The sequence below is a fragment of the Phocoena phocoena genome, chromosome 3 (genome assembly GCF_963924675.1).
Source record: "Phocoena phocoena chromosome 3, mPhoPho1.1, whole genome shotgun sequence".
NCBI classification, from domain to species: domain Eukaryota; kingdom Metazoa; phylum Chordata; class Mammalia; order Artiodactyla; family Phocoenidae; genus Phocoena; species Phocoena phocoena.
Genome location: NC_089221.1, coordinates 42,780,408 through 42,801,518, shown reverse-complemented (window position 1 = coordinate 42,801,518; position 21,111 = coordinate 42,780,408). Strand labels below are relative to the sequence as shown.

Genomic DNA, 21,111 nt, shown 5'->3' with positions numbered 1-21,111 from the left:
TTCATTAGTTCAGTGAACAGAAGGAAAAAACAATATAAAAGAAAATGCCAGACTATTTTCAAATCCTGTATATAAAAGAAATAATAGAAAAAGTACTTAAATATCTACTGTCACACACTTTGCGATAAAAGTATACACAAAACTGGCCAGACCTTAACCGGAGTGACTGCAAAGTATAGGAATCAGTAAAATTGCTTTAGAACCAAATGTAATGAATTCCCAGTTCATATAACTCAGTTTAATTATACTTTGTTCTTTATAAATATGATACTTAACATCTTTGTCTCTATCTTTAAGTTAGGTATCCCTTCATTAAAAAACATTTTATATGGCAATTTTTCTCGGTTTCTCTCACGAAATGAAAGAGGAAAAAGGACATAATTTCTGTCTTATAAGGAATTTACATTAAGGGGATGACAGACATGTTTACAAGTATAACAAAGGAATGACTGAAGGAGAAAGAAAATGTGATGGGAATAGAAGTGACTTCAGGATTCCCATCAGGCACCACTGTTTTTTTTTGTTTTTGTTTTCTTGCGGTACGTGGGCCTCTCACTGTTGTGGCCTCTCCCATTGCAGAGCACAGGCTTCGGACGCGCAGGCTCAGTGGCCATGGCTCACGGGCCCAGCCGCTCCGCGGCATGTGGGATCTTCCCGGACCGGGGCACAAAGCCGTGTCCCCTGCCTCGGCAGGCGGACTCTCAACCACTGTGCCACCAGGGAAGCCCCCCACCACTGGTTTTTAATGGTTGCAGCTCTTATGAGATCTTGATAGAAAAGTGGACCAAATTGTAGGAGCGTCTCTAAAATTCTCTTCCTCGGTACCTCAATATTTTGCTCCAAGATAATTTAATAAGAAATTGATTAAATCTATTAATATTTTCGTAATAATGTTAATGGTACTCAAAGCAGGTGAACAGCTTTTTGTTTCAAAACTGATAAAAGGTTTTTCTTGTTTAAAATTGCCGAAACTGGGAGCTTCCCTGGTGGCGCAGTGGTTGCGAGTCCGCCTGCCGATGCAGGGGACACGGCTTCGTGCCCCGGTCCGGGAAGATCCCACATGCTGCGGAGCGGCTGGGCCCGTGAGCCATGGCTGCTGAGCCTGGGCGTCCGGAGCCCGTGCTCCGCAACGGAAGAGGCCACAACAGTGACAGGCCTGCGTACCGCAAAAAAAAAAAAACTAAAATTGCCGAAACTAATTTTATAGTTTTATATAATTGAAGACCATGGTAAAGTAATAAATTGCACTAAACAAATTTACTTAGACTGCTCCATATAGTAGCAGGATCAGCACCTGTACTTTTTAAAGCTTGTTTCCTAGATCATTTGTGAGACTCTAATCTTGGCCTTGTGTTTTCCCTTCAGAATTCTTTGTGTGGATATCAGATCCGGATGGAGTCTCGAGTGAGTGAATCTACCAGGTTACTCTACTGTACAACAGGGGTTTTGCTAAGAAAACTTCAAGAAGATGGTCTCCTAACTAATGTGTCTCACGTTATTGTAGATGAGGTGAGTTGATTCTGTAGTCATGTTCCGAAAAAAATTCTAAACATTTTTGTATTAAAAAGATGTTACTTCTAAAACTAGCTAACATTTTCTTCATGCTTAAATGCCAGACACTTTACATATAATAATTATTTAATTTCCTCTACATATAATAATTTCCTCTAACAAATGTGTCTCCTGTAAATTGATTTATTTAACAAATGCTGTATAACATTTGCTATATGCAAGGTGCTATTTTAAGGACTTCATATATACAACTTCATTTAATCTTTCCAGCAATCCAGTGGAGTAGATATTATTATCCCTATTTTACAGTTGAGGAAACTGAGGCACACAGAGATTAAATAGCTTGCTCAAATTCACACAGCCAATAAGCTCTATAACTGGGGGTTCAAACCCAGGCAGTACATCTGCAGCCATCTCTTACCAGTCTGCTGCCTCTCAACTACATTTGTTAAAGGATTTTCTCGGATTCTTATAAAAAACAAGGAATCCTCATCAGTATGTCATTTTCCCTATAGATATACCCCTACTTGAATCAAATTTGAATGCACACTAAAATTGAATTATGCCAGAAGTTTCACATTAGAATTATTTTAAATGGTATACTAGCCTAGTACATGTTAAACTGACTTGCTTTGTACATAATTTTTTGAAAAAATAAGATATACAGCATTTCTATTATTCAAAAATGGAAATTTTTTTCATTTTCCCAGATGTAAAGTTTCTATGAATGTCTGTTAATTCACCAAGTTCAGAAGGCATTAGTGAAAGTTCAGTCATTCTTTGATTTTTAATTAATAGACTACACATAGATTATTGGGTTATCTTCCTCATTTTGGTTAGTAAGTATTAGAAGTATAGAGAGATACAAAAATGAAAATAAAAATTATCTGTAGTCTCATCCAGAAAAAAAATTAATGTTGACATTTGTGCATTTATATATGTGTATGTTTAGCTTGTGCGATATTTATTTTATAATTCTTTCACATCGTTAGTCTACAAAAACACTATTTTTTAATAGCTTTATAGAAGTATATAATTTGGATGTCCCATAATTTATTTAACCATTTTCCTGTTGTTGCACAAGTTTAGGGTATGATGTTTTTAAATACAATAATTTTGGTTATAGATGAGTGATGGGAATTCATTTTTATCTAAGGGGTCTTTAATCTTCAGTGGGGGAAGGAGTTGTACTGTTATCACTAAGATGTCAAAAAGAAAGAGGATGTATGGCTGCTTGATTGAGCAGGCCCATTGGTAACTTGCTCCTGGCAGTGTTGGGTGGGGAATGGGGTGTCACAGTTGCAGCTGTGCATGGCTAAGACCTAGATTTTATCAGTATCCTCAAGAATCAACTTAAGTCAAAATGCTAATTTATCTATTTATAATGAGAAATTTTTACTGCTAGGTAAGATGAAATACTTGTATCAGCCAGTAAGTTTTCTTGGAGCCCCAAATTATTAGAAAATTGATTAATAAATATATATCAGAATGAATCCTAATTTAAAAGTTAGACCAACTTCAGGGAGCTGTTCTTTGATGTTTTAGTATTAGCAGTCTGTAGGCGTGATTTACTGAATTGTGCTTCAGTGTGATAATGTCAACCTCTTGTTGAAAAGTACAGTAAGAGTAAGGGCTTCCCTGGTGGCGCAGTGGTCGAGAGTCCGCCTGCCGATGCAGGGGACATGGGTTCGTGCCCCGGTCCAGGAAGATCCCACATGCCACGGAGTGGCCGGGCCCGTGAGCCATGGCCACTGAGTCTGCGTGTCCGGGGCCTGTGCTCCGCAACGGGAGAGGCCACAACAGTGAGAGGCCCGCGTACCGCAAAAAAAAAAAAAAAAAAAAAAAAAAAAGTACAGTAAGAGTAAGAAAAAACCCAGTGAAATTCATCATCATGTTAAATATAATGATGTAAGAGATGCTGGCATAGAGTGCATTACGTTATTCAGGACCTTCTTTATGAAGATGCTCAGGATAATACTTCTGGCTTTCTTATTAGGAATAGTTGTGCAATTTGTTTTAGTTTATGGTCAGTGTGTGAGTTAAGTAGCTTTTCCTCTGGCTGCTGGTATGTTTACGGCCAAACTTTTTGCCTACCTCTTCCAAGTGTACTTAATAAAGCATACATTTTTATTAGCTCTATTTTATGTTTTATCCTCATTTTTATTAGCTCTATTTTATGTTTTATCCTCATTTTTAATTTTCTTTTTTAAAAATGTCAGTATCTATATAAATTACCATCTATTTGAGGAGGTTCCCCAGATCTGTTTCTGTTCAGGAAATCTTTCTCTCTTGAGCTTCAGATTTAAATATCCTCGTCAAACTACCTAAGTAAAAACATCCAAGATTATTCCTTCTTCTTTCTCCCATATCCCCTAAATCCAATCACCTAGACTTTGTTGATTTTACTTTTCTCACATTCATTTACCTCTCCATATTCACTGGTATTGCCCTCATATAGGCTACCATTATCTCTTTTAATTAGTACAAAAGCCTCTAATTAAACTTCCTACTTTCTGTTTTGCTCTCTTCTACTACATTCTTCAATTATAGCTGGATTTACCTTTTTAAAACAAAATTCAGACCACATGATCCCCCTGCTTTGCAATATCTTACTCACTACCCTGACTCATTAGGATAAAGTCTCAACTCCTTAACACGGTTTACAAGACCTCATATGGGCAGATTACTGAGTACCTCGCCAGCTCTATCTCTTGCCCGTTCCTCATCCCATGCTCAAGGCGTCATTTTTGTTTCTTCATTTCCTGAAATGTATAATTATCCCCCTGTCCACCATGATTTTGCACAAGTTGTGTCCCATGACTACTTTTTCTCCCTTTATCATACTGTTCCTTTCTCCTCCTTTAAAACTCATTTCAGTTCTCAGCACAGATGGCAGATCTCTCTTAGTAGCCTTCCTGACCACCTGAGTTGCTGTACAGCAGAAATTAACACATTATAAATCAACTATACTCCAATAAAAAAAAATATATAAAACAAACAAAAAAGAATATTAGACCCCTACCCGCCCCCACAAAAAATTAACTACCCTTCATACCATCCTCTACAGTATCCTCTTCCAAGGCTGTAAACTCTGAAATGAAAAGACTATCTTGGTCATTTTTTAATCCCCCGTATCTAGCACAATGCTTAGTACTGTTTGTAGTGAACATTTGACCACTGTTGCCTCCCTTCTGAGCAAATGAATGATCAAAACCGTTTTAATTTTTGTTATCTTGATGTATTCTATCTTTTGTATGCTGCCTTAATCTCATAAAATAAAATGGAGTAGAAATAACCCCAGTACAGGAAGTTGGAATATAGACTGGTATATCCAGCAGATATTGAGTTCTGACAATGTCCCATGTTTTTTTATGCTCTATAGAAGGTTTACAATGCTCGTCCCTAAAATGCATCTGTTGGAAGGGCATAAGAGCCTTTTTCTCAGACAGTTGATAGAGAACCTGTCAGATTCCTACTAATCAAATTCCCCTTTTTCTACATAGTGGATAAAGTATCTGTCTTGTTGCAGTTTTGTGTCTGTTCAGTTGTATATTAGTAGCAGCACTTTAAGAGTTACACTGGCTTCTAAGTGAAATTGGGAGATACCCTAATCTTATCAGCCGAACACTTACAAACCATCTCCTAAGGTAGAGTCCTACTATCATAGCTAATCTTGTTCATTATATGCCGATTTTTACCGACTTCAATTTTAGAGGGTGACTTTATTTTCAATTCTGAAGATCTGCCTTATTTGAAACATACAGCTTCTCTTTCTGCATGTACTGACTATATGTAAATATTGATTAACTTTTAGTAGATTTGAATGTCTGATTGTTTTAGCCTATTACTTGACCTTATGATTTTTTTGTTCCCCTCATGCTAGGTTCATGAAAGAAGTGTCCAGTCAGACTTCCTACTAATTATCTTGAAGGAAATTTTACAGAAACGCTCTGATCTACATTTGATTCTAATGAGTGCCACTGTAGACAGTGAAAAGTTTTCTAGCTATTTCATACACTGCCCTATTCTGAGAATTTCAGGAAGAAATTATCCTGTTGAGGTAAGTTTTCTTTATAATGCATACGTAAACAAAAACTACATTCCCACCAGTGAGTGTCACCATAAAACAGGCCCTTAAGTCTGAGCCTAGAACGATTCCTAGGGTATTGCAAGTCAAGAGAGGACCTGGAGGGCTTCCCTGGTGGCACAGTGGCTAAGAATCTGCCTGCCAATGCAGGGGACACGGGTTTGTGCCCTGGCCCGGGGAAGATCCCACGTGCTGCAGAGCGACTAAACCCGTGCGCCACAACTACTGAGCCTGTGCTCTAGAGCCTGTGAGCCACAACTACTGAGCCCATGTGCCTCAACAACTGAAGCCTGCGCGCCTAGAGCCCGTGCTCTGCAACAAGAGAAGCCATGACAATGAGAAGCCTGCGCACCGCAACAAAGAGTAGCCCCCCTCTCTAGCCCCCCTAGGCACCTAGAGAAAGCCTGCGCACAGCAATGAAGACCCAACACAGCCAAAAAAAATAGTAAGTTAATTAATTTTAAAAAAGAGAGAAAGGGAGGACCTGGAGATGGCCTTGGGAATCAGATGGCTGGTGCTGCCTTGACTGAGGGTGAGTGGGCTGGAAGGAGGATTCTGCTGACGAACGACATACTTCAGAGGTACACAGCGTAAAACACACTTCCATAGCAAAGGCATTACATCCAGATTGGGGGTAGCTGCCTAGCAATAAGGAACTCCTTTTTCACCCATCCCTCAAATTTAGGCTTGTCTTTGAAGCTTCCTTCTATTCTTAATGTTTGCCCTTCTGGTTCAGCTGATAAAGCCTGCTCTTTTAATTGGTTTTCACATGTAAAAAATATACACACCATAATGTGCTTTGTCCTGAGACTACAAGGAATAGATCCATCTACATCAGCCAAGTTCTTCACTACCAATAAATGCAGAAAAAAGCTTTTTTTGTAACATGCTAAATTAGCATTTGGTGACATTCAAAAGGTAACAATCCCTTGTTCTCTTTAAAATGATATTTACTGAAATGAATTTGAGTTCACTATTTATATGCCTTAATCTATGCAGGTTTTTCATCTTGAAGATATAATAGAAGAAACAGGCTTTGTCCTGGAGAAAGACTCAGAATATTGTCAGAAATTTCTGGAGGAGGAAGAAGAAATAACCGTTAATGTTACAAGCAAAGCAGGGGGAATAACAAAGTATCAGGTAAAAATAAAACATTTTTGAAAGACATCTGATTGTGATATCCAGGGCATAAACTGCCGTAAGAGTTTTAAAATATGGCTGACACAGTGCATTCAAATATAATCTAGTAGAAGAAGAACAGATATGATTATGAGCAAATTTTAAAGGTCATTTCTTTAAACCTTTGTTTCACTGACTCTAGTGTTTGGCTTACGATACTTACTTTATCTCAACACCTTAGATAGTCAGGATGGGGCAGGACCAAAATCTAGATCCTTGCCATTGGTTTTCCTAGCAGCCTCTGTCCTGACATGAGCCAACCTTAGCTCTGTACTATCCAGGGCAAGCACGGATTTTCATAGAGAGTTAATTTACTTTCAATGACATAATTTTAGAAATATCACAAAAGCTACATTATCCTACATTTTGGCCAGTAGTACTATATACACTATTTTCATTATATCCACAATATTTCATTCATCTAATGGAAATAGAACTAGAAGTAGAAGTTACTTTATCCTTTAGTTAAGCAGATAAACCAAGGAAGCAAAAACTAAAATCTTTCCCTAAAACTGCAGAGATAGAAATTAGAAACTAAAAGACTTTAAAAAATTAAAAGTAGTATTTCAAAGAAGATGATTGGAATTCAGCAACCAAAGTAGAATCTAGAAGGAATGAGGCAGGTGTAAATTACTTAATAAAGTTATTATGACCTCTCTTGGCCAGGCTGCTTTTCAGCTGCCACAGAACAATGCTGCCATTGTTCTATTTTTCTTCATTTCTTTTCTAATTTAGGGTTTACATGCCAAGATAAAAAGGTTTGCTATACTTAAGGGGACTGTATGAAATGAAATTAATAGGAGAGATGAAATTTTATAATACTTTAATTCTGTTAAAAATTGTATTCTTGCTATATTTTAACATAATAGTGACAATGAGAAAATACAGATTTGAATGAATGCAAATAGCTCCTTTTTTCCTTCTTTGTCTTATAAAAATACGTAACATTTTTGTTTGGCTTTTTCTGATTTGTTTCTTTTAGGAATACATCCCAGTTCAGACTGGAACAAGTGATGATTTAAATCCATTTTACCAAAAGTACAGCAACCGCACTCAGCATGCTATTCTCTACATGAATCCTCAAAAAATCAACCTGGATCTCATTTTGGAACTTCTTACATATTTAGGTATGTATCTATTTCTAATGTGTCTCCATTTGTTTTGATAAAACTTTTCTACTAATTGGAGATGTTCTATTAATATCTTATATGCTGTTCCTTATTTCTGAATATTGTATCTTTTTAAAAATTTCAGATAGAAGTCCCCAGTTCAAAAATGTTGAAGGAGCAGTACTGATCTTTTTACCAGGCCTTGCTCATATTCAACAGTTGTATGATCTCTTATCAACTGACAGAAGATTTTTTTCAGAACGGTAACTACAGATCTTCATTATATTCCTGGTAGTTTTAAATCAGAAAAATGTTTCACACATTAAAACTCTTGATCAGAACTTTCAAAGTCTTTTCACCTTTAGTTAAAATTGTCCATGGCAAAGCTCTTTTTTTTTTTTTTAACATTTCTATTATAGCATTTTATCTACTAAAATTTTTAGGTACTATTTCTACATTTGTTTTATTTTCTCAATATGATTAAGCAGAGGGAATCCTGTGGTTAAGAGTAAGATGGTGACTCCGCTCCCCAGCCCACTGGATGGTGCAAAACCCTAACAGCATTGCAGTTTGTCATCCATTTTTTTTAATATCTTTGAAGCACTTGTTTTTTCTTTTTAATAAATTTATTTATTTATTTTTGGCTGCGTTGGGTCTTCATTGCCTTGTGCGGGCTTTCCTCTAGTTGCGGCGAGCAGGGGCTACTCTTAGTTGTGGTGCGCTGTCTTCTCATTGCGGTGGCTTCTCTTGTTGCAGAGCACGGTCTCTAGGTGCATGGGCTTCAGTAGCTGTAGCTTGTGGACTCTAGAGCTCAGGCTTAGTAGTTGTGGCACACGGGCTTAGTTGCTCCAGGGTATGTGGGATCTTCCCGGACCAGGGCTCGAACCCGTGAGCTAGAAAGAGACTTAAGAAATCATCTATTTCTACCTTGTAATTTTCAGGTCAGGTTATTGGAGGCCAGAGAGGTAAAATGACTTGCTCATTGGCAGGTGGATTCTTAACCACTGTGCCACCAGGGAAGCCCATCCATACATATTGGGTTTTTTGTTTTTTGTTTTTTGCGGTACACGGGCCTCTCACTGTTGTGGCCTCTCCCATTGCGGAGCACAGGCTCCGGACGCGCAGGCTCAGGGGCCATGGCTCACGGGCCCAGCCGCTTCGCGGCATGTGGGATCTTCCCGGACCGGGGCACAAACCCGCGTCCCCTGCATCGGCAGGCAGACTCTCAACCACCACCACCAGGGAAGCCCATCATCCATACATATTGAATTGGCTTTTTACTATGCCTGTTTTGATACAGTTTATTACCGCTGTTATGGTTATCACTTCAGCATCAGAATATATTTTAAAAATTCTTTAAACCCTACATTCCATATAATTCATTCATATTGTTTTTTCTCTTTGATGAGTATATATGGGGTTTCACTGTACCATTTTCAGAACTTTTGTGTGTGTTTAAAATTTTTCATAATAAAAAATTTAAAAATTGCTTTCTATTTGCAAATAAATTTTATTATTCTTTGCAGTGTCTTCTAAAGAGAAACTCTTGCTAAGAACTATGATTTTAACTTTCAGATATAAAGTGATAGCTCTGCATTCTATTCTTTCAACTCAAGATCAAGCTGCAGCATTCACACTTCCTCCTCAAGGAGTCAGGAAGGTAAAATTCAGTACAGCAAATTTATATGTGATCCAACTGAGAATATTTCATAAAAGTGTTATGACTTTTTATCATCAAAGACAGTTATTAATATTAAGTGCTTTATAGTGCACGCAGACTCCAGATGCTCTGCAGCTTAACATAATCAAAAGAGAACCCAGTATTGAAATTCAATTTATATTAGGTGTTTATGTTTATATTATATGTTATTAATAACTTTAGGGAAGTGGTAGTTTAAAAATATGGCATGGATGTTGCTTATGAAAAGAAAAATCACTACTATTCCTTAAAGAAGATATCACAAAGGATGTTGGATATCAGGAGCTACTTGAATCCTGGGAGAATTCTTTTTTGTTCTCTTTGCTACTCATCCCTGATTATTTTTGCAATACAGAGACCATTAGGTTAGGAAACAATCTAAGTATTTTCATTGTCTCCTCTGTTCAGATGCTGAATGAAGAGATACTTGACAAAGAGAGTTTCTCAGATTTTGACCCTCTTTTAGGCGGGTGGGGGGCAAAAAAGAGCACAATGTAGAAACTCTGGGGAACACAGAGCTCCCAGCAAGAGCCTGGACTCTAATGCACGAAACCTGGGTTCCTGTCCCGAAGCTGCTGCCATGTCTGTGACCTTCGGCAACCCACTCAGCTTCCTTTCTCATCTTTAAACAGGAGCTGGATTAAATTTATGGTTTTCTAACTGTGCTCTGAAAACTCCAGGGGTTCAGAGGCTGTGTGCTCTGATCTGTAACATTTGGCTTCCCTGTAACATTTTGTCTTAAGAAAAGAATTCCACCTCTAAAAAATTTGATCACCTAGGTCCCATCTAAATGTTAATAATCTGGGTTCTGTTTACTAGGATAAATGAGTAAGAAAAGCAAGCATTCAATATTGAGATAGAGCCATAGTATATTGAATTTGACCTAGAATTTCCTAAATGTTTTACCTCCAAGGACTCAACAGAAAAAAAAAAAGAACAAACAAAAAAGCCACAAGAAGATTGCACTATTCAGCCATCACCATTAAGAAATTTTGAGCTAGAAAGAGACTTAAGAAATCATCTGTTTCTACCTTGTAATTTGCAGGTCAGGTTATTGGAGGCCAGAGAGGTAAAATGACTTGCCCAGGTCACAAAGCTAATAAGTAGCAGAGCCAGGGCAACAACCCACCAGTTCTTCTTACTGAAGAACTATTACTTTTTTTTTTCTACTTAACTGTGAAGTTTCTGCTGAGCAGTCTCCATTCTCTGATCCAATTTCTCATTTCACGTATGTCATTTTTAAAATGACTGACTAGAATTAGGGGAATGGTATTTTTGTTGGAATAAGAATCTATAACTTTAATTAATAAGCTAAGGTGATAAAATTAATTAGAGCAAATTTAGATTACACAGTAATAGCAATTAGATTGTGAATTTTTGTAAATAAAATTGAAGTTCACTTTTTAAAATTCATTGGCTAAACTATCCAAAGAAGTTTAAATGATGGCACATTGCTGAAAGTTGTTACCTAAATGTTTTGGCTTTTTATTTTCAGATTGTTTTAGCAACAAATATTGCAGAGACGGGTATCACTATTCCAGATGTTGTATTTGTAATTGATACTGGAAGAACGAAAGAAAACAAGTAAGTCTGAATTTTCCAGATCAAAACATTTTTTCAACCTGAAGAGGGCTTGGGACTCTTGAATTCTTAGGAGACATCACAGAATCATTGCAATTTTAGTACATGTGCTGCTGAGGCAAGCACTAGATCACAGAATCATATCAGGAAAATCTCGAATGTCCTAATTCTGCCCAAAACAAAAAGTCTCAGAGAAACTGTAGGGAAGTTTAAAATGTCTGAGAATAAATGTTAAAATTCATGTCATCAGTTTTCCCATAAGTAATATCAATGTACTGCTACTTTTAGAAAAGTGCTGAGAAAATATTCAGAACATAGATTTTGTAAATTAGTTTATAACTTAATGTTTTACAAAAGCATTATTTATGGGATTACAAAAAAAAAAGCATGAGTTTTAGAATCAAGAGTTGGATTATAAATCTCTGATCTATAATCTTGAGCTAGTAATATGACCATCAGTTATAATCATCAGTTTCCTCATATGTAAATGGGAAAAATTAAAATTTCATAATTGAAAGTGCCTAGTACAGTAATTGGCACATAATAGATTAACTGAATCTTCAACAGAAAGATTATTACTTTATAAATGTTTTAATGTTTGTATTTCGCAAATAAGGGAGACCACCTTAGTAGTCTATTGTAATCTATATACACTGTCCCTAATATTAGGAAACTTGAGCAATATTTGGAAGTGAGTATGACTATCCAGTACAAAATAAACTCTTGATTTTTTTAATTGTACCTGTAGAGGAGGTGTTTTCAGGGTTGAACTGTATCTTGCGAAAGGTGCGTTGAATTGTAACGTTCACAGTGGCATTTCTCAAACTCTCAAAGAATTCTTATTGCATAATTAAGTGGCACTCTAATCTTCAACTTAATTTTAGAGTCAAATATTTCCAGTTTTTTCTGATTTTGATTTCAGTCAATTATCTACATATTCTCTCCTAAAACATTTCTCTAGGTACCATGAAAGCAGTCAGATGAGTTCTTTGGTGGAGACATTTGTCAGCAAAGCAAGTGCTCTGCAGCGCCAGGGGAGAGCTGGGCGTGTCAGAGGTGGCTTCTGTTTCCGAATGTACACGAGAGAAAGGTATGGCATGGCCCGGAAATTAAAAACATAAACCGATACAGTGTGACATTTCTGATAGTACGTATTTAGTATTATTTTATTTTATTTTTCAGATTTGAAGGCTTTATGGACTATGCTGTTCCTGAAATCTTGCGTGTGCCTTTGGAGGAATTATGTCTTCATATTATGGTAATCCCAAAGGAACTTAGATGAATTTTTTGTTCTTCACCCCTTTCTGGGCGGGGCGGGTGGGAAGAAGACTTAAACTTATCTTACCTTCTGTTGCTCTAGATTTTCAAGTATTTTATTTACTCTTTAATAAATGCCCCCTTCCCCCATCTTTTATAAGTAAACCCACTGTGCTTTAAGTCTGCCATAAGCACTCATACTTTATAGATGAAAATATAGACTCATAACCTAGACCAGTAGTTCTTAACTGGGGACGACATTGCTCACCAGGGAAAAACGGGAATGTCAAGAAACATTTTGGGTTGTCAGAACTGGGGGAAGAGGGAGACCATGCTATGGACATCTAGTGGGTCAAGGCCAGGGATGCTGCTAAACATTCTACAGTGAACAGCACGGTCCCCTAAAACAGAATTATCTGGCCCCAAATAACAATAGAGCTGGACTTGAGAAATCCTGGCCTAGACCAAAGGTTTCCTACTCTGAAAGATCTATAATATCCTTCAGTTCTCAGATTTTTGATTCTATAAAAATCAGAAATGAAGAAACTAAAAATATCGACTGGAAGATCTCATCCTCTTTCCTACTCTCTTAATAGACACAGATATTTATCCTCTTTGCTTAAAATTTTACTTAAATTTAGTTCCAGTTTGACCATCCCTTTGTTAATTCTTTCTGATCACATACTAATTTATCACTTTTTCAATCTGCAGAAATGTAATCTTGGTTCTCCTGAAGATTTCCTCTCCAAAGCTTTAGATCCTCCTCAACTTCAAGTAATCAGCAATGCAATGAATTTACTCCGAAAAATTGGAGCTTGTGAACTAAATGAGCCTAAACTGACTCCATTGGGCCAACACCTTGCAGCTTTGCCTGTGAATGTCAAAATTGGCAAGATGCTTATTTTTGGTGCCATTTTTGGCTGTCTTGATCCAGTGGTAAGACAAACAACACTGCTGCTTCTTCACTGTAAATAACATTTTAGCTGGGGAAGTATTAAGTTTAGAAACAAATTTTAACTTTTATTTTTTTTAACTAAACAGAATGTCTGTACTTACATTAAAACCAGGAAATATAAATGCTTAATGAGAATTTTTGAATATTTTTGATATTTATATACAAGAAAATCATCCATTTACTAAGTGTATTGTAGGTACTATTTTGTAAAAGGGTTTTGGCTTGTCTAGACTTTCACTATCAAACATCCCACTTGAAATATTTACTTAATTGAATATATAGTAAGTGATTCTTAGAGCGTTTTGAACTCCACACATAAGTAGAATCAAAACTTCCTTTTTTTCTGAGTTACCTCTGAGCTAGCAATTACCAGCAATTCTGTTTTCTCAAATTATCTCAGAATTAACAAACTTTGTGACTCTGTCTGAATCTCTTGGCTCATATGCATGCTCTGCCATTCCAACTTTCCAGCTATATCAAGTTGTGGCCTTTTCTGGGACTACAAATCAAGGCTGTTTGAAAATGAAATGGAGAGAGTATGACTTACTCTAGTCCTTTTTTTTCTAGTATCAGATATAGGTACTCACCAGAATTGTGTTGAGTCCAAGAAATATCCTCTGCCATGACAGTTGATCTGAAAAGCTGCAACAACAACAAATGGGTTGTTATGTAGTCCAGATTATGTAAGAAGTATGTATAGAGCATTGCAGGCAATGGAAATTCAGACTAGGAGTCAAGGCCTCTGAGCTGTGATTAAGGGATTTCTTTTAACTGTGTGACAGACTATAAATCACACAAATATTCATTTTTTAAAATCTTTGATTTTGGGCTTCCCTGGTGGCGCAGTGGCTGGGAGTCCACCTGCTGATGCAGGGGACACGGGTTCATGCCCCAGTCCAGAAAGATCCCACATGCCACAGGGCAGCTGGGCCCGTGGGCCATGGCCGCTGAGCCTGCGCATCTGGAGCCTGTGCTCTGCAACGGGAGAGGCCGCAGCAGTGAGAGGCCCACGTACCGCAAAAAAAAAAAATCTCTGATTCTGGTGGTATTACTTCCCTACCCACAAAGATGGTGTAAAAGTAAAGTGATAAATGTTTAAAATTCCATAAAATGAAACTAAAAGTAACTAATTAAAATGAAAATATGTAGCTATTATAGAACACAATAAATTGAAAAGAAGAAACATGCAACTTGAAAGTGCAATTGTTTTATGATTTGCTTTCTATTTCAAATCAGCTTTCAATATATACCTATTTAATGATACATTTTTGGGTTATTTATGGATAGGCAACACTAGCTGCAGTTATGACAGAGAAGTCTCCTTTTACCACACCAATTGGTCGAAAAGATGAAGCAGATCTTGCAAAATCAGCTTTGGCTATGGCAGATTCAGACCATCTGACGATCTACAATGCATATCTGGGGTAAATAAATAATCTGGGTTTTGTCAATAGGTCAAACCTGAGGGTATTTACTTTTTAAAAAAATTTATTTTTGACTTTTATTAAAAGGATACATTTAAGATTTAAATTTATTTTTAGTTACTGCATCTGTCAAGTTGAATTATTTTAAAGATTCACATTTTTATAATCCTAAAATTTACGAACAATGTACTCTGTATTATTATGTGTATATTACCTTGTATTTGAAGTTATTAATTTACTGTTATACATGAACAAAAAATATCTGTATTGTAGTTGAAATTCTTACCTACAATTGGCTAGTTCCTAAAACTTACTCGTTTGATATGATTATAATGTAATTAAAGCTTTGGTTAGTAATCTGAAAAAGAGTTTGGAAACATATTAAAATTTGGTCATTTTACTTATGTAGATGGAAGAAAGCACGGCAAGAAGGAGGCTATCGTTCTGAAATAGCATATTGCCGGAGGAACTTTCTTAATAGAACATCACTGTTAACCCTAGAGGTAAGTCTTAATGCAACTATCTTAATTCAGGGTCATATAGTCAATAGGATTAATTTGGAAAAAGAAATGCCTAGTATAGTGCTTGACACATAGTAAGGGTTTAATAAACATTTGCTGAATTAATAAATTTGTGATTTTTTTGTTTTGTTTATCCCAGCAGTTAATCTGTATTACACAGTGATTCAAAATAGTATGTAACAATCTTAATATATTCAGGAAATGATCAAAGATGCAACATGATTTCATAGAAATAACAGTAGCTTGGGAATTAGGATAGTTGTCTATTCAGCAGCTCAGCTTGGGGAAGGTTAATTCTCAGTTTCTAATTTTAAAAAATGGAATTGAATTGGGGATATTCTATAGTTTTTCTCTACTCTGATAATCAGCTGTTATTTTTAATTATTATGGAAATTTTCAAACATACAAAATAGTATAGGGAACTCCTGGGTACTCATTTCCCACTTCCATAATTATCAACACGTGCTCAACCTTGTTTTACTTATACTCCCGTTAATCCACTATCTGCCCTCTAGATTATTTTGAAGCAAATCCCAGGCGTCAGATTGTTATATATCTCTGAAGTATAGGACTATTTTTTTCTTTAACATTACCATGCCTTAAAAAATAATTCCTTAATATCATCAACTATACAATATTTAAATATCCCTGATTATCTCATAAATGTTTCTTTACAGCTAGTTCAAATCGTGATCCACACAAGGTCCACACATTGTTTGATTGATATGTCTCAAGTTTAGTACAGCATTTAAAGGGAAATGGTGTTTAGTGCAGACATGCTATAAAAGTATTCATAACCTCTCACATAATTCCCATAACCTCTCATATAATTCCCCTATTCTATGCTCATATTTTAAAAGGTTAAAAAATATTTTTATTCCCATACAATTTGACCAGTTTTTGTGTGTGTGATTTAAAATAACTGGTACCTAAGCATCTATTAGGTGCTTAGTCAATATTTTTGAATTAATGAATAAAAACTAGATTATTAGATTAGCCTAACAGTGTACTTCTATAATGTCAGATATGCAGTAGACTTGAAGAATGCAAGAAAAAATAAATAAAAATAAAATAACTGCTGAGATGACAGCAGGGACTTTGCTAAGTGGAATAAACTTTGTCCTTCTTGAAGCAGAAAAAGGGATAAAATGAAGAAACAGATGTCTGGGCCAGCTGACTGGGGTTCAAGATATGGAGAGCTAATCAACACTCCTTTATCTCCACTCCACTTCCTCCCAACCTCCAAGTTGCCTCCCACCCCCCTTCCTTCTATGAGCCTTTTCTTCACCTCCCCTGGGCTGCAAGGTTTTCAATCTCTTTACCAACCTTGTGGTGTGGCAGCAACTGTCTGTTTGGTCTTTCCTCTCCTGGACTTAAAGTCCCTTAAGTCCCAAACCAGAAACCTAAAGTAAATCCTAAATGTACACTTCACCTTTTAATCACTTGTATCCTGTTTACTTTAAAATGCTTATCCTCCCTGTAGTATTTTAGTTGATTGGCACTACTAGAGGTAGAAAAAGATTATAGGCAACAAGTTTAGATTTTTGCCATTAATAAACTTTATCAGAGTTCTTTGGGAAATTAAAATGTTTCCCAGAGACAAATGAAGAAGGTTCTTGCAGTCTAGGATCAGAGTCCTCTGTAATTCTTCCTTAGTGTTCTCTATGTGACCATCCTTATTGAATAAAAATGTTGAAAGGAGAGCTACTGTGGAAGTAAATAGACTGAATGAAAATGTGTTCAGGTACATTTTTATTGCTCTCACATTTTAGACATTCTTATTTTATGACATCTAAAGTCTTGGGAAGATAATCTATACAAAATCAGTTGATGTTATAGAATCAGATGACTCCATTTAATCCTTGACTTTCCAGTATCTTTTTTTTCCTCCCTAATGTAATTTGGGCTGTAGTTAACTGAAAATTTGGCATACTGTTAATTTTGTTTTAATTGACGTACGGTTGATTTACAACATAATATTCATTTTAGGTATACAGCATAGTGATTTGGTATTTTTAGTTTATACTCCATTAAAGATTATTACACAATAATGACTATAACTCCCTGTGATGTACAATATATCCTAGTTGCTTGTCTGTCTTATACATACTAGTGTATATCTCTTAATTCCACATCTCTATTTTGCCCCTCCCCCTTTCCCTTCCTCCACTGGTAATCACTTGTTTGTTCTCTGTATCTGTGAGTCTCTTTCTGTTTTGCTGTATACATTTATTTTAGATTCCACAAGTAAGTGATATCATACAATATGTGTCTTTCTCTGTCTGCCTTATTTCACTAAGCATAATACTCTTTAGATCCATCCACACTGCTGCAAATGGCAGGATTTCATTTTTATTTTTACTAAAAATTTTTTTGAATTTTATTTTTTTTAATACAGCAGGTTCTTATTAGTCATCTATTGTATACATATTAGTGTATATATGTCAACCCCAGTCTCCCAGTCCATTCTCCCCCGCCTCCACTTTCCCCCCTTGGTGTCCATACTTTTGTTCTCTCCATCTGTGTCTCTATTTCTGCCTTGCAAACTGGTTCATCTGTACCATTTTTCTAGATTCCACATATATGTGTTAATATACGATATTTGTTTTTCTCTCTGACTTACTTCACTCTGTATGACAGACGTCCCTCCGCGTCTCTACAAATGACCCAATTTCATTCCTTTTCGTGGCTGAGTAATATTCCATTGTGTATATGTACCACATCTTCTTTATCCATTCGTCTGTCGATAGGCATTTAGGTTGCTTCCATGACCTGGCTATTGTAAATAGTGCTGCAATGAACATCGGGGTGCATGTGTCTTTCTGAATTACAGTTTTCTCCAGATACATGCCCAGTAGTGGGATTGCTGGGTCATAAGATAATTCTATTTTTAGTTTTTTAAGGAACCTCCCTACTGTTCTCCATAGTAGCTGTATCAATTTACATTCCCACTAGCAGTGCAACAGGGTTCCCTTTTCTCCACACCCTCTCCAGCATTTGTTGTTTGTAGATTTTCTGATGATGGCCATTCTGACCAGTATGAAGTGATACCTCATTATAGTTTTGATTTGCATTTCTCTAATAATTAGTGATGTTGAGCAGCTTTTCATGTGCCTCTTGGCCATCTGTATGTCTTCTTTGGAGAAATGTCTATTTAGGTCTTCTGCCCATTTTTGGATTGGGTTGTTTGTTTTTTTAATACTGAGCTGCATGAGCTGTTTATATATTTTGGAGGTTAACCCTTGGTCCGTTGATTCGTTTGCAAATATTTTCTCCCATTCTGAGGGCTGTCTTTTCGTCTTTCGTCTAAAGTTTTATTATAATATTAGATATTTATGGAACTTGAGGAATAGTAATATATTAAGACATTTCTTCACAAGTTTTGGCTGGTGCTAAACTTGAAAATAAACTGATATATTAATAAAATGCATAATATGAACAGTTTGCTAAACTAACAAAATATTATTTATACAAAGACTAATGCACAAAAATATATACTTTTAAAAAAATTATTTATTTATTTTTGGCTGCATTGGGTCTTCGTTGCTGTGCACAGGCTTTCTCTAGTTGCAGCAAGCAGGGGCCCCTCTTTGTTGTGGTGTGTGGGCTTCTCATTGCGATGGCCTCTCTTGTTGCAGAGCACAGGCTCTAGGAGCGTGGGCTTCAATTGTTGTGGCATGCAGGCTCAGTATTTGTGGCTTGCAGCTCTAGAGCACAGGCTCAGTAGTTGTGGTGTAACGGGCTTCATTGCTCTGTGGCATGGGGTATCTTCCTGGACCAGGGCTCGAACCTGTGTCCCCTGCATTGGCAGGTGGATTCTTAACCACTGTGCTACCAGGAAAGCCCAAGATATATACTTTATGCTGCTGGCTTTACTTAGTAATATGATGGACTAGGAAAATATTTAACAAATATTCATATTTATAATAAGGCTAGGGGCTTCCCTGGTGGCTTAGTGGTTGAGAGTCCGCCTGCCAATGCAGGGAACGGGGGTTCGTGCCCCGGTCCGGGAAGATCCCACGTGCCGCAGAGCGGCTGGGCCCGTGAGCCATGGCCGCTGAGCCTACACGTCCGGAGCCTGTGCTCTGCAACGGGAGAGGCCACAGCGGTGAGAGGCCCGCGTACCGCAAAAAAAAAAATAAAATAAAAAAAAAAATAATAAGGCTATAAGTGAAAAATTTTAGCATGCCAAATTTCCACAAAGGCTTTTTTTTTTAATTGAGGTATAGTTGATTTACAGTATTAATAAGTTTCAGGTGTATCACATAGTGATTCACAAATTTTAAAGATTATGGTTCATTTATAGTTATTATAAAATATAGGGTGTATTCCATGTGCTGGCAATATATCCTTGTAACTTACTTATTTTATACATAGTAGTTTGTACCTCTTAGTCCCCTATCCCTATCTTGCCCCTCCCTCCTTCCCTCTCCCCACTGGTAACCACTAGCTTGTTCTCTATGTCTGTGAGTCTATTTCTTTTGTGTTATATTCACTAGTTTTATTTTTTAGATTCCACATATAAGTGATAACATACAGTATTTGTCTTTCTCTGTCTGACATATTTCACTAAGCATAATGCCCTCCAGGTCCATCCAAGTTGTAGCAAATGGCAAAAATTCATTCTTTTTTTACGGTTGAGTAATATTCCATTGTATATACATACATCATCTTCTTTATCCATTCGTCTATTGATGGACATTTGGGTTTTTTCCATATCTTGGCTATTGTAAATGGTGCTGCTATGAACATTGCAGTTCATGTATCTTTTCGAGTTAGTGTTTTTGTTTTTTCCAGAAATACGCCCAGGAGTGAGATTGCTGGATCATGTCGTAATTCTCTTTTTAGCTTTTTGGCATCCTGTCAATTTTGATAGGAAACAGTAATATAAAATACAAGGTTGGTTGGCACCTTCTCTATTTTAATTATGATCTTGTCTCTTTTCAACAAACCAATCCAGGATGTAAAGCAGGAGTTAATAAAGTTGGTTAAGGCAGCAGGATTTTTATCATCTACAACTTCCAGTGGCTTGGAAGGAAACAGAGCCTCACAGACCCTTTCCTTCCAAGAAATTGCCCTTCTTAAAGCTGTACTTACTGCTGGACTGTATGACAATGTGGGGAAGATAATCTATACAAAATCAGTTGATGTTACAGAAAAATTGGCTTGCATTGTGGAGACAGCCCAAGGCAAAGCACAAGTACATCCATCCTCAGTAAATCGAGATTTGCAAACTTATGGATGGCTTTTATACCAGGAGAAGGTAAAGTACTCATTCTTAAATTCCAATACTCAGGGCATTATTCTAGAAATCAGTCATAAGAAATTAGGATGCCCAGCAGATATCGTATTTGGTTCTTAAATTGAGCTATTCATGTTTGTTTATATTTGAAATCAAGATGTACATGGTTTCTCAACAAAAACATATAACACGTCTTTTTTCCACATTTCCAAATAAGGGAGATATGGGATGGGATAGAACTATATATGATGTGGCAACAGTTTGAGTCACAGTGCAACCTAAGATAATTTAATAGCAAATATTTGTAGATTACGATTAAAACAGTCAACGTTTTGAATCATAGCTCATTAAATTAATAAAGATCCATAATTTCAGGCATTGGCTTGAATAACTCCCAGCATATCATCAAACTTAAATGTGTAAAACATAACAAGTTCCTGACTAATGGCCATTGCTGAACCTTGCTTTAGAAACCAGACACTGTGAAACTTAATCATAATTTTATTGTTGCATTAATTATTTAACAGCATTAGCATAAAATTGCT

The 21,111-nt window shown here is 36.6% G+C and overlaps 1 protein-coding gene across 2 annotated transcripts in view; it reads left to right on the top strand.

Annotated features, from left to right (window-relative positions):
- DHX29 (DExH-box helicase 29) overlaps positions 1–21,111 on the top strand; it is a 48,628-nt gene that overhangs the window by 23,225 nt on the left and 4,292 nt on the right. For both annotated transcript variants that reach the window (XM_065873408.1, XM_065873409.1), the window contains exons 12-24: positions 1,366–1,509; positions 5,396–5,572; positions 6,599–6,739; positions 7,761–7,905; positions 8,033–8,150; positions 9,463–9,547; positions 11,082–11,170; positions 12,129–12,257; positions 12,350–12,425; positions 13,136–13,360; positions 14,667–14,803; positions 15,213–15,306; positions 20,285–20,587. In XM_065873408.1, the coding sequence (XP_065729480.1) occupies positions 1,366–1,509; positions 5,396–5,572; positions 6,599–6,739; positions 7,761–7,905; positions 8,033–8,150; positions 9,463–9,547; positions 11,082–11,170; positions 12,129–12,257; positions 12,350–12,425; positions 13,136–13,360; positions 14,667–14,803; positions 15,213–15,306; positions 20,285–20,587 (1,863 nt within the window). The remainder of the gene's footprint in view (positions 1–1,365; positions 1,510–5,395; positions 5,573–6,598; positions 6,740–7,760; positions 7,906–8,032; positions 8,151–9,462; positions 9,548–11,081; positions 11,171–12,128; positions 12,258–12,349; positions 12,426–13,135; positions 13,361–14,666; positions 14,804–15,212; positions 15,307–20,284; positions 20,588–21,111) is intronic.